Source organism: Penaeus vannamei, chromosome 34, assembly GCF_042767895.1.
Source record: "Penaeus vannamei isolate JL-2024 chromosome 34, ASM4276789v1, whole genome shotgun sequence".
Classification (NCBI taxonomy): domain Eukaryota; kingdom Metazoa; phylum Arthropoda; class Malacostraca; order Decapoda; family Penaeidae; genus Penaeus; species Penaeus vannamei.
Window position 1 is genome coordinate 4,182,399 of NC_091582.1, and position 12,500 is coordinate 4,194,898.

The 12,500-nt window shown below is 39.9% G+C and overlaps 1 protein-coding gene across 3 annotated transcripts in view; it reads left to right on the forward strand.

The window, feature by feature from the left end:
- Xe7 (A-kinase anchor protein 17A) overlaps positions 1-10,948 on the forward strand; it is a 12,993-nt gene extending 2,045 nt beyond the window's left edge. For 2 of the 3 annotated variants that reach the window (XM_070113264.1, XM_070113265.1), the window contains exons 2-11: positions 568-739; positions 1,128-1,274; positions 1,952-2,110; positions 2,258-2,569; positions 2,765-2,913; positions 3,020-3,281; positions 3,417-3,518; positions 3,707-3,847; positions 4,277-4,415; positions 4,946-10,948. In XM_070113264.1, the coding sequence (XP_069969365.1) occupies positions 578-739; positions 1,128-1,274; positions 1,952-2,110; positions 2,258-2,569; positions 2,765-2,913; positions 3,020-3,281; positions 3,417-3,518; positions 3,707-3,847; positions 4,277-4,415; positions 4,946-7,281 (3,909 nt within the window). In that variant the 5' untranslated portion in view covers positions 568-577 and the 3' untranslated portion in view covers positions 7,282-10,948. The remainder of the gene's footprint in view (positions 1-567; positions 740-1,127; positions 1,275-1,951; positions 2,111-2,257; positions 2,570-2,764; positions 2,914-3,019; positions 3,282-3,416; positions 3,519-3,706; positions 3,848-4,276; positions 4,416-4,945) is intronic. The other variant, XM_070113266.1, reaches the window with a different exon arrangement.
- Positions 10,949-12,500: the final 1,552 nt, after the last annotated feature.

The following is a 12,500-nucleotide window of genomic DNA, read 5'->3' on the forward strand; positions in this document are numbered from 1 at the left end:
CAGCAAGGAGCTTATGTTTATGGACGTCACCAGTGTACTTGAGAAAGAGGTGACTTTAATGTAATTCTTCAAGTATGAATATTTTTATTGCATCAGTGACCCTGTTACCTTGGTGTAGGTATGCGTTCTCGGAGTGCTTCTGGGTTTATCATTATCATTATAATTGTCATTGTCATTGTCATTGTCATTGTCATTGTCATTGTCATTGTCATTGTCATTGTCATTATTATTATTATTATTATTATTATTATTATTATTATTATTATTATTATTATTATTATTATTATTATTATTATTATTATTATTATTATTATTATTATTATTATTATTATTATTACCATTACCATATCCATTACCGTTACCGTTACCGTTACCGTTACCGTTACCGTTACCGTTACCGTTACCGTTACCGTTACCGTTACCGTTACCGTTATTATTATTATTATTATTATTATTATTATTATTATTATTATTATTATTATTATTATTATTATTATTATTATTATTATTATTATTATTATTATTATATTTTCTATAACACATTTTTGAATGCACATTTCCTTTCAGTTTTAACAAGATGGAGAAAAACGTGCTGAAGAATGTCCAGGTTTGTACGGACACCAGCGACTGCGTTGAGCTGTCTCGCACGTCTGGCCTATACCTCAAGCCAGAGGCGAGGGTCAGCATCACAGTCACTCTACCACAGCTCAAGTCAGGGCAGTCAATATCGAATTGGGAGGTGAGCCTGCTTTCGCTCTACATTTTGTTATCGTTGCTTTGGGTTTGCACAAAATGAAGTAGGAAGAGAGATGTGGGGTGTGAGCTATGAAAGTGCCTTAGTTTGAAGAATTTGATAAGAATGATTGACTTTTAACTGATATTTTGCACATAACTTTTAATGTTTTACTTCTCCTTGTTTGTGATTTTGTTTGTTGCTGGGTACTAGGTCATTGGAGGGCTGTATACAATATATAGATAGATAGGTAAATAATGTAGACAGACAGACAGACATTTACTGTGTGTATGAACGTATGTGTGTAATTTATCCATTAATATATATTCATTTTTATGTATTGAGCCAGGTTTATTATTTTTATTTTGTCACTTATTACACTCTTTTGTGGCAGGTTATGGAGAAACTGCGCTCTGCCATTCTGCCAGAAGTGTTCACAGTTATCAAGGTGACCAAGAGTACGCTCGAGTTCCTGAGATTTGATGCAGAAATTGAGAACCGAAAGAATCTCCCTCAGGTCATCAGTAAAATTGATCAGAAAGTAAGTGTTACCATGCAAATGTTTTCTATATGTTTATTTTCTCTTATAAGAAGTAAAGAGAGTACTGTTTTAACATGTTATCGTTAGATGTTTTAACCCATTGCTCCTGGGAGCAGCGTGCATGTAAATGCCATTCCCTCTGAGTTTAGTTTGGTTTAGTGCTTACACATAGATGGCTCCTCAAGTTACAAGTCAATTAACCCACTAACGATAGGTGTCCCACATATGAGACACCCGAAAAAATAAACATTGTTGGGTGTCCCGCCAGTGTGACGCTGTATGAAATATTTTATAGAAAAACATAGATAAAGAAGATTAACATGTCCTACCTTTAGTGAGACTTTTGTGTGTGTTTTGATCTTGCTTGTCTTTTACTGTTCAGACTTAGGGTCTTGCTTGCACAATTTCTAATCACCCAGTGTATATGCCTCCCCTGTGATAGACAGGGAGGAGGAGGGATGGATAGATGAACTGAGGGATGGATAGATGGACAGAGGAAGAAAGGGACTTATTTGAGAAATGATGGAATTAAGGATGGATGGATAACTAAAGGAAAAGAGGGAGAGAGGGTGGGATGGAGTGTAGGAAGGAAGGATAGGGGAGGGTAGGAGGAGGTAGAGAGAGAGATAGAGATAGATAGCCATGCAAAAAATACTACAATTCCACTGACTCAACAGGGCATCAAGCTGAGTGGCTTCTCAGACCTCCTGAAGATCAGAGCGACAGAGGCCAAGGCCCCCTTCCCCTCACGTCATGATTGGGACAGCTACTTCAGGGACGCGAAGCACATGAATGAGATGAAGCCAGGAGAAAGGCCAGACACGGTACATTTCCAGGTAGGCTTTGCTTTAATATTTTTCCTTTTTGAATGGTAAGTAAATTGCTTGGATTTGGTTGAGGTGTGACACCAGTTTGTCATTATATACAGATCATATTTTCAAGCTTAGACGTATCCACTCCTGCATCTCTTGTAACTTTTGCAGGACCTTCCGTGCCGCTGGTTTGCACATATCAACGATGGAGACACCAACAAGCCCAGTGATTATGTCCTCAGCAAAGTGATGGCTTCCTTTGGGGAGATCAGATCAGTGGACATCCCCCTCTGTGACCCGTATCGCAAGAAAATGTCAGCCTCTATCAACGGTATCAAGACCTTCAGCTTTGGTCAGGACTTGGTGTTTGAGGCCTATGTGCAGTTCAAGGAGTACATAGGCTTTGCCAAATGCATGCACGCATTGCAGGGCAAGAAGCTAGTCTTCCTTGAAGGGGACAAGGCATGGAGTGCGACCATTAAGGTGGGTTTGGCATTGTTACTGGTTAGGGAAAGAGAATGCTTCCCTCTTCTCACATTTTTTTGATTATTAGTGTTACTAGTTTTTCTTCATCTTGTTTTGTATAATTTAAATTGGTGTCTAATATGGATGATTAGAAAATGTTATTAGCTAAAATGGAGGGGAGAGAGAACTGATTAAAAGAACTATTTTTTCCAGGTGGACTTTGACAAGACCAAGCACCTGTCAGAGTATTCAATCAAAAAACGCTCAGCAGAACGAGAAAAGCTGCAGGCCGTAGAGCGTGAAGCTGAGGAAAAGTTGCGCAGAAAGAGAGAGATGGAAGAGATGAAAATGGAAGCTGAAAGGTAAGATGATGAATTTGATGTGGAGTAAGTTAAAATATTTTGGGATGTACAGAGGAGTTTACATGTAAGAAATATGTTAGAAATCATAATTTTATTTCTTTTTTAGAATGAGACAGGAGGAGGAAAGGAGGATGAAGGAGGAACGCAAAGAGGCAAAGAAAAAGGAGAAAGAATGTCGAAGGAAGGAGAGAGAGGAAAAGAGACGGAAGAAAAGGTTAATGAAAGTGGAAGAAAAGATAAAGAAGCAGGAGGAGGAAGAGGAAGCCAAACTTGCCAGGAAGATTGCTTTGGAGGAGCGCAAGTTGCTGATCGCCCAACGCAAGCTGGAGAGCATTCGACTCTTGGATGAACTTTTTGAGAGAATTAAGGTGTGTTTGGTTCCTTTAATTCACCTCTTGTAGTATAGTTTGTTATTTGAGAGGTTCTAGATGTGCTTTGTTTCCTTAGAGGTTATAGATAAGTTTTCCTTAGTTGGAATCTGTTACTGATGTTTACCATTCTAGGTTGGTCGTCAGAAGGAGATCGCACAGAAGAGGGAGGAGGAGATCTTCCGGCATTTGGATGAACACAATAAGAAGCAGGTGGAGGAGTTGAAGGAAAAAGAGGTTTGTAGTTATGCTTATTTTTCTTTGTTCGTGAGCTTGATATGCTTAATGCAGAGGATGCGAATCTTTTTTTGTAGGTCTTGAATCTGAAGGAAGCCTGTTCTTTCTATTCTTGATTGATAGTTTACACTAATTGATGAAGGCGATGGCTCTTTATAATTGATTCCTTTCCATTCCCACGTTCCCAGCTGAAGGAACGCAGACACCAGGAGAAGCTGGCAGACCAAGAGCGAATGCTGCGTGATAAGCTTGTCCGCTCCTACAAGTCCAGGGAGGAGGACCGAATGGAACAGCAGCGTGAGAAAGTGCGCAAGGCTGTTCAGGGAAAGGTAGAATTGTTAATTCCCACTTCATGTTCTCAGGACAAAGATAGTGTGGTTCCTGTGATTAAAACCTCAAAACAGTGTAGTAAAATGGATAGCATAAATTAATTTTTCTTGATGCAAGATGGATACTAGAATTTATTTTTTGTAGAATATTCAGAACATGTTATAAAAGGATGATGTGATTCAAGGAATGGGGATATCAGATGGTCAGGTAGCTCTAATTATTGACTCTTGGTGACTAAATGCTTATAGAGCCATCTGTATAAACAAAATTCACAAAACAACTACAGTGCGTCGAGAAGGGGATCATGACAGTAAAATATTCTGAAGGCTGCATTTGTGCTCCCCCCTCTCCATCTCACTAAGCATCTGTCCTGGTTAGGCATATATTGAAGGGAAGTGAAAGGACCTGATTCCGATCGATCTTTGTAGGTGCAACTCCAGAGTGTCATTTCGGCTGCATCGCTGTCCTCCATCTCGACTGCCACGTCAGAGAGCGACAGTGACTCCTCCTCCGAGTCCTCAGATTCCTCGGCGTCTTCAGAGACAAAACTGGGCAAGCTGTCCACTGGTATTTCTTTTGACTTTCTTCATTGTCCTGTTTTCTTTTTGTGGTGATTGCTAGTGTGTGACAATACAAAACATGAATGGATAAGTAGATGAAATGTTGTATAACAATTTTCCGATTTACATGGCATGGGAAAGGTATGATTGTTTACAAGCAGTAGAGAACATTTGTGCAGGGGATTAACTGTGTTTGCTAGGGACAGGCCTTTACTTGTACCTTGATAGAAAAGTGCAAAGAATGTGTTACAGTTGTCATGTTGAATGAAATTAATTCTCTCTCTCTCTCTCTCTCTCTCTCTCTCTCTCTCTCTCTCTCTCTCTCTCTCTCTCTCTCTCTCTCTCTCTCTCTCTCTCTCTCTCTCTCTCTCTCTCTCTTTCTTTCTTTCTTTCTTTTCCTCTTCCTCGTAATCTTATTCTCCCTCTCTCTCCCTCTCTCTCCTCAGTTATAATTCACCTGCACTTCTTAATCCTGCACTTCTAGATTTGCTTATAAGCTAGATTGTTTTGTGAGACCAATAAATTTTCCATTTGCAGGTCGTCTTCGAATGGATCACATGGATGAAGAAGAGCAGTATGATGAGTATGGGGCCTGGCACAATTCCCAGGGCTCCCAGCACCACTACTACTCATACTATGATGGCTATGGTGATTCAGAGGGCCAGGGTTACCACCAGTCTTGGGGCCAAGATGAGGGCTTTGAACGTGGCAGGGGACGTGGAAGAGGCAGGTGGCGGTTCCCTAGAGGTCCTTGGAGAGGCCGTGGGTTCAGGGACCGAGGCAGGGGGTTCCGGGACAGAGGTAGAGGCTTTAGGGGTTCATGGAGCAAGTATGGGCAGGAAAGAGATGGGGCCAAGCCACTGGAAGTTAACAAGCCTGTAACAACCTGGTACAAGAGAGGAAGTGACAATGAGCGCGATGACTCCAGGTCGAGATCTCGGAGCAGGTCGAGGTCCAGGAGTTCCCGATCACGTTCTAGGTCAAGGTCCAGGAGATCTCGCTCCAGATCGAGGTCAAGATCAAGATCCAGAAAGTCTGCCTCAAAGTCTCGCTCGAGGTCTCGAAAGTCTCGTTCCAAGTCGAGGTCAAGGTCCAGGAAGAATTCCAAGTCGAAGTCGAAGAGTCGATCCCATTCCCGTTCAAAGTCTGGATCAAAAAGCAGGAGTAGGAGCAGGAGCAGAAGCAGAAGACGTAGACATTCTAGCAGTGATGACAGATCAAGTCGGTCCTCAAGAAGGAGGTACAAGCGAAGAAGTGAACGCTACAGGAGGAGCAACAGCAGGAAGAAGGATGAGGATAAGGATGTAAATTATGAAGACCTTAGAGAAAGTGACCTGGAACTCTCCAGTGATCCAGAAGATGCCTGGAGATATGAAGAGGAATATGAGGAAGATGAAGAGTATTATGAAGACGAAAACGGTTACTACCCCCAGTATCCCTCCCGTGCACGTGGTCGTGCAGGGTTCAGAGGATTTAGAAGGGCCTTCCGGGGACGGTGGCCCAGGTGGAGAGGGAGAGGGCGAGGAAGGGGTTATTCCAGCTACTATGACTACCCTGAGGATTATGATTCCTGGAGGCATGATGAAGCTAGCACAAGGGACCAGTACCAAACCATGTATCAGAAGTACTTTGAGAGTGTGGCTGACCGTGAATCCTCTAGCAAGAGTGGACGGCCCCCAGAAGAGTATGATAACAGGAAGGAGGGTGATAACTATCGGGAGAGAGAGGAAGGCCACAGGAGCATGCACAAGGAGAGGGAACAGCCACAGGAAGACTATGAAAACAATCACAGAAGCCATCATGAGTACAGTGATGGGAGGAATCCAGACAGACTAAGAACTCAGGATAGTTGGCCTAGTTATGAGAAAAAATGGAAGCATGGTGCAGAGGCGAAGTCAGAAGATAGGGATAATTACAACGAAACAAGCAGAAAGGCCCAAGCGTTTAACAGGGAGTTAATGGACTCTGTGCGTGGAAGACGAGAGACAGAGAGTATGAGAGAACCAGAGGATGTGGAAAGCCGGAGACATGGTGATAGAGAGAACTTGAGACAACGGCTCAGCAGGGAGAGAACAAAACCCTATAGAGAAGAGAGAGACAGTAACAGAAAGGATCATACAGTGAGAGAGAGTCTAGAGGACAGCCGACGAGATCGCAGCTATGAGAGAGATGGACAAATTTCAAGTGCGATTGTCAAAAGCAGTGGCAGTGAAAGGAGATATGGTGATAAGTCTGTTTATGAAAAAGAACGAGACAAAGACCGTAATGGTGACAGTAATATTGACTCGCGGTGGAAGAACCAAGTGCTAAGAGCAGACATTGAGAGAGATAGGAAACGAGAAGTTTCTGTGAAAGATAGATTAAGTTTTGGAAATGTCAAAAGCAATAGTGATACTGATCGCATTAATAATAGGTTGAAATCAATTGCTGAACAAGGTGCCTTTAAGCATAAACAGTTGGACATTGAGACTAGGAGTGGACGTGATACAGAGCGGAGGGACCTGAGACTTTGGCATAATACTGACTCAAGTGAAAGTAGACGGGATTCGAAACCCAGTGATCCTAGAAGTAGGCGTGACATTTTATATAGCAGTGGTAGAGACAGGCATGAGACTGACCATGGGGGAAGTAGAGAGAGAGGGGATGAAGTTAGTGAAAGTAGGAAGAGACGGGATCACGAGAGAGTTTCCGTGAGGGAGAGTTCTGAAAGAGATGAAGAGTCAAATGAAAGTGATTCAGATAGAAAGAGGCACCACAGTGATGGTAGTAGAAAGAAAAGGAAAAAGAGAAAAAGAAAGAGAGAGGAAAGAGGTGATATCAGAAGGCATAAGCATAAAAAGAAAAAGAAGAAGAGAGTGATGGAGAGGAAGTAAAGGGATAGAACCAATCTTTTTCAGGTTGCTATGATAAACCAACTTGAACTTAAACAAATTTCAGTGACATATGAAAGATTGTGGAAAGACGTGAAATTGTATGAAATCTGAGTGCCTATATTTGTGTTGTGTACATATTTTCATTTCAGGTTATTTTATATATGAAGACATTCAGAGACAGACTCCATGTTTGCTAAAAAAAAGAAAAAAGAAAGAGAAAAAAAAGTGAATCCTCCTCCTTTTTAAAGTGGATACAGGCGGCTGAATTTCATTGACTGAAGGAGCTGAGGATTCTTGAGTGCAGTTTCCAAGCAAGAGATATTTTATACAAGATATGAATAATGATTAAGTGTTTTTCAGGTTTCTCTTTCAGCTTTTCTATTTCCAATGGGAAGTCTCTTTGTAGACATTTATAGACAGTTTCACTTGGTAGTAGAAATACAGTGATGGTTATCCCTGAAGAGACTTGAGACTCAAGTGGACTGTGATTTGAGGATGTGAAAGGAAGCATAAAATTTTAAATAAGTTTATATAAAGAGTGACAAATGAGAGAGTGTTGAAACTAGAAGAGCATATTTCAATGATGTTCATGAAACTGCTGGGTTGCGGAAGTTGGTTACAGTGCACCTTCTAAGTTTTTACAAAGAAGCAGTGAAAACTGTGAACTTGAAGATTTTAAAATGCTTTGAAGAAGTGTATGAAGCGACAGATAAATGGATAACGAGGAACCATCTTGTACGGCTGCAGTAGTAAATCAAGAAGAATGGAATTGCTTCATTTTATGACATACTTGATTAAAAAGTGACAGGTTTGACAGTCATGTACATGAAATGAATCTTGAAATGTGTTGAGTAGAATAGTGGAACTTTATAAAGACATTTTAAATCTTGTGAAAGAAACACCTATAATATTTCTGCATTATGTTACATTACAAAAACATTTATTTATTGTGCAAGTTCATTATACAAACTGCAGTGATAAAAAGTAAGATTTGACATTTGTAACTTACTTAGGTGTTTACAAAAGATTTTACTCTCAAGGTTTTGTTTTCTCTTATTTTTTTCTGACATTTTAGAATATTTTTTCCTGGATGAATATGACATGTTTAGATGGTTTATGATTTATTTATTTTTATTTTCATAATATGAGAATATAATACTATTTTATGGTAAGGAAAAGGGTACCAGTGCACAAGTGCAATATTTCAGATATTTTCTCTCAATCTTTTCTCTCTTCTTCATTCTGCTCTCTTCTCTCTTCTCCTCTCCTCTTCCCTTCCCTTCCCTTCCCTTCCCTTCTCTTCTCTTGTCTTCTCTTGTCTTCTCTTGTCTTCTCTTGTCTTCTCTTGTCTTCTCTTGTCTTCTCTTGTCTTCTCTTCTCTTCTCTTGTCTTCTCTTGTCTTCTCTCCTCTTTTCTCGTCTTGTCTTGTCTTCTCTTCTCTTCTCTTCTCTTCTCTCCTCTTCTCTTCTCTCCTCTTCTCTTCTCTCCTCTCCTCTCCTTTTTTCTCCTCTCTTCTCTTCTCTCCTCTTCTCTTCTCTTCTCTTCTCTTCTTTCCTCTCTTCCCTTTTCTCCTCTCCTCTCCTCTCCTCTCCTCTCCTCTCACCTCACCTCTCCCTCACCTCTCCACTCCACTCCACTCCACTCCACTCCACTCCACTCCACTCCACTCCACTCCACTCCACTCCACTCCACTCCACTCCACTCCACTCCACTCCACTCCACTCCACTCCACTCCACTCCACTCCACTCCACTCCACTCCACGCCACGCCACTCCACTCCACTCCACTCCACTCCACTCCACTCCACTCCACTCCTCTCCTCTCCTCTCCTCGCCTCTCCTCTCCTCTCCTCTCCTCTCCTTCTCTCTTCTCCCTCCTTCCTTCTCCATGCTTTCTCCATTTTGTTGTGCCCCCAGACAATTGAAGTGTTGCCACGTGGCTCTAGACCTGAGAAAAAAAGAAGTTCCTTTTGGTTTTAATTTACATGTTGTTGACTATCAATATGTTTTCTTTTCTTTCTTTCCTTTTTGCATTACTAGTCAGGGGATTTTGCATTTTTCTTTTGAACTGATAGATTGCTGTTTTAGTGGAAGAGAATTGTTATTTGTCAGGTATTAGAAGCTGATTTGTGTATGCTTGTGAGTGAATGAGTGTGCAGGTGTGAGTCAGTGTTTGTTATGTGTGTGTGCTTGCTTTTGTGTGCTTGTATGTGTGCTTGCTTGTGTGTGTGTGTGTGTGTGCGTGCGTGCGTGTTTGTGCATGTGCGTGATAGCTTTCCTGGTTTAAGTACATTAGAGTGGGAGCTCAGCTCGGGAAACCTTTCACTTATAAATAGATTTTATCATGCACCATATCATGCACCATATCTTTTAGTGCGCATGGATGTACTTGTCTGTGGTGTGCATATCTGCGGTATATAAGAATAACATAGATATTTATGTTTATATGTATGGTTATATGTATTATATATGATTTTATATGTATTATGAATGCAAGTGTGAGTATGTGTATGAATATGGAACAGCTGCATTTGATTTAACACTTGCATGTACACGCATACACACACACACACATACACAGTGTATGTAGATTTTTTCTTATATATTATAATTTTATGTACTACATAATGTACTAAATTTATTTTACTGTTTATGTATTGGTAAGTAACTGTGTGACAGTTAGTCTTTTTTCTTTTAATCTAACAGGAAAGACCTGATAAGACATTATTTTAAGGTATAATTCTTCCAGCTTTTGTTAAAAAATTAGAACAAGAATTTTTTTTATCAGAACCAATGTCTCCATTTAGTTCATATTTTTTGTATGTGTATAAAATTAAGATTTTTTTTCTGTCAAAGATTGAAAAGATAAATATGCAATTGGGACTAAATGAAAGAATTAAAAATTTAGTTTGTAATTTACATGGACAGTTATACAAGTGACTCCAAGTTGTAGCAAATGATTCAACAGATATTAAGAAAAGAAATATGGAGAGAAGCAGAAGAGGAAGAGAAAGGGGATAAAAAATGGAGACAGTGTGTGCATTTCCTCAAGGAAAAAGTATCAAGGCATTTCTCTCTCTCTCTTTTTTTATATTCTCTATTTTCAGAGGTGTGATATAAAAATCTCACAGTACGCATTCAGGTTCATGCTTTCCTGCATTTCCGAGGCTAGAAGTGAATATGTAGTGGACACAAAAGGAAAAGAAAAGAGTGAAGTGTGTGCCGTTGATATAAGAATTTCTTTTAAGAGAATAGATGAGTGTAATGTTATTGTTAGAAGTGGACACTGAAAAGCAATGGCATGTCCTGTGAACCAAAGTAGTTATAAAGTACAGCCCAATATTGACTTTGATGTGCATGAAGTGTATGATGGTAAGCTGACAGTATTAAGAAAGACATGCACATCATTGAAAGTAAGAAGATTCACTTGGGAAACGTGATGACGAACTTGAGTGAAGTACTAATAATATATCTATATTTCTTTTTTATTTACCGATTATTCTTATTAATTTTTTATAGGTGTAGATGAGGCTAGAGAGAATCTGTTCTCTCTTTGGTTGTTTCCACCTCTTCTACAAAAAATAATGTACATAGATAAAGTTTTTTTCTTGTACAGATTGGATTTTGAAATTAGAAATGATATTGAAAATTAAAGTTGCTGCATATAAGATGGAATATGTTATTTACACATGCATAATTTTAAGTATTCCCACCCAATGCCAAGCTGGTTGTTTTTGTGTGTGGGGGGTTGGAGACAGAGACTGGAGCTCAGTGCCAGGGATCATCCTATCTTGAGTCTCAACCCTCAACTCAGCTAATTTTGCAGTCTTCTCTAGCTCCCCCTTTTCTTTTCCCTTTTTTCTCCTACTCATTTTACTATCCATATCCTAAGGGGTGAGAGCTGTGTTGAAAGGAAGACTGACTGACTTTGTGACAGTCACGAATGGCCAAGGGGATCCATGGGCAGGGTATTCCTCTGTTTAGTTGTCTAGCCCTTTCTCCTTAAGGGGATCCCCAGGGTGGACTGTTTCTCTCCCTAAAATACTCCAGGCTTTCCATGGCCAGTAAAAGAAGAATATATACCTTTATTAAGGGCAAGCCTCATTGCTCTTTAACTGGCCATGGTAAACCGACCAAATTCGCTTCAGAAACTATCGAAGACACTCAAAACTATCTAATCATGAACATGACCCGAGATAACTTGCCTACTCCTCATCCATCCATCCTCTTACTCATGTTCCCCCTACACCCCTTCCTCCCACTCTCTTCCACACATCCCATTCCTCCCTTTTCCTGAGATAATTCAGTGGAAAGTTCCCTTTTAGATAATTTCATTATTATTGTCCCTGCCTATCAGTGTTTTCCAAGTTGGCAAGTATTCGCTGTAAGTCGTTTAAGATAGAAGACTTGGGCATCAAGACAGGGCTGAAAGGAATGCTCGACATGAAACGCAAGAATTGACATTTTCTTAGGAAGTATCCCGGCAGAAATTTGAATTTTGTTTCAAACAATGAGTATGAGAGTTAAACGCAGGCCTGCAAACCGCTCGATGATCTACACCTTGTACGTAGAAGAGCAGTTGGCCAATTTCAGATTCTGATAATCGCTGAAGGTGATTTACAAACACATACAAACACAAATACACATGAGCTACATGGGCCGCCTTAAAAGCCACAATTCGTCAAATTGCACCAAGATCCTCTCATTTTCAGATTGGTTTTCCTTATTCTTCAACAGCTTTCCTCCTCGCCCTCCAGTTTCAAATGGACTTACACATGATTTTTCATTATAGTTTTTTTTATACTTAATATGGCCTCTTTCTTATATAAAGTAACTCTCCCTTCCAATATTTTCCACTATAGTTCTTTCCAATATTATTACTTTTTATAAGACATTTCTATGATAAAAGAAAAAAAATCATCTTTCATTAAAAAAAATAATGAAAGTATTTACTCTTAAAATTTTTCTGTTGTATCCCTTAAAGTAACTCCTTTCCCCGAAAAAAAGGTGATTTACTTATCCAACTAAAATAACTTCTTTCCCATAAGAATGACCTTCATAAAAAAAAAAAAAAAAAAAAAAAAAAAAAATCGATGCATATACAACTAAGTCCATGAAAATGAAACCACCCTCGATGATGCATTCCTCTTCCCTTACATTTTCGAGCTGACTTTCCCCTAAAATATCCCGCCCTTTACCCATGAAGGTCAAAATTTCCAC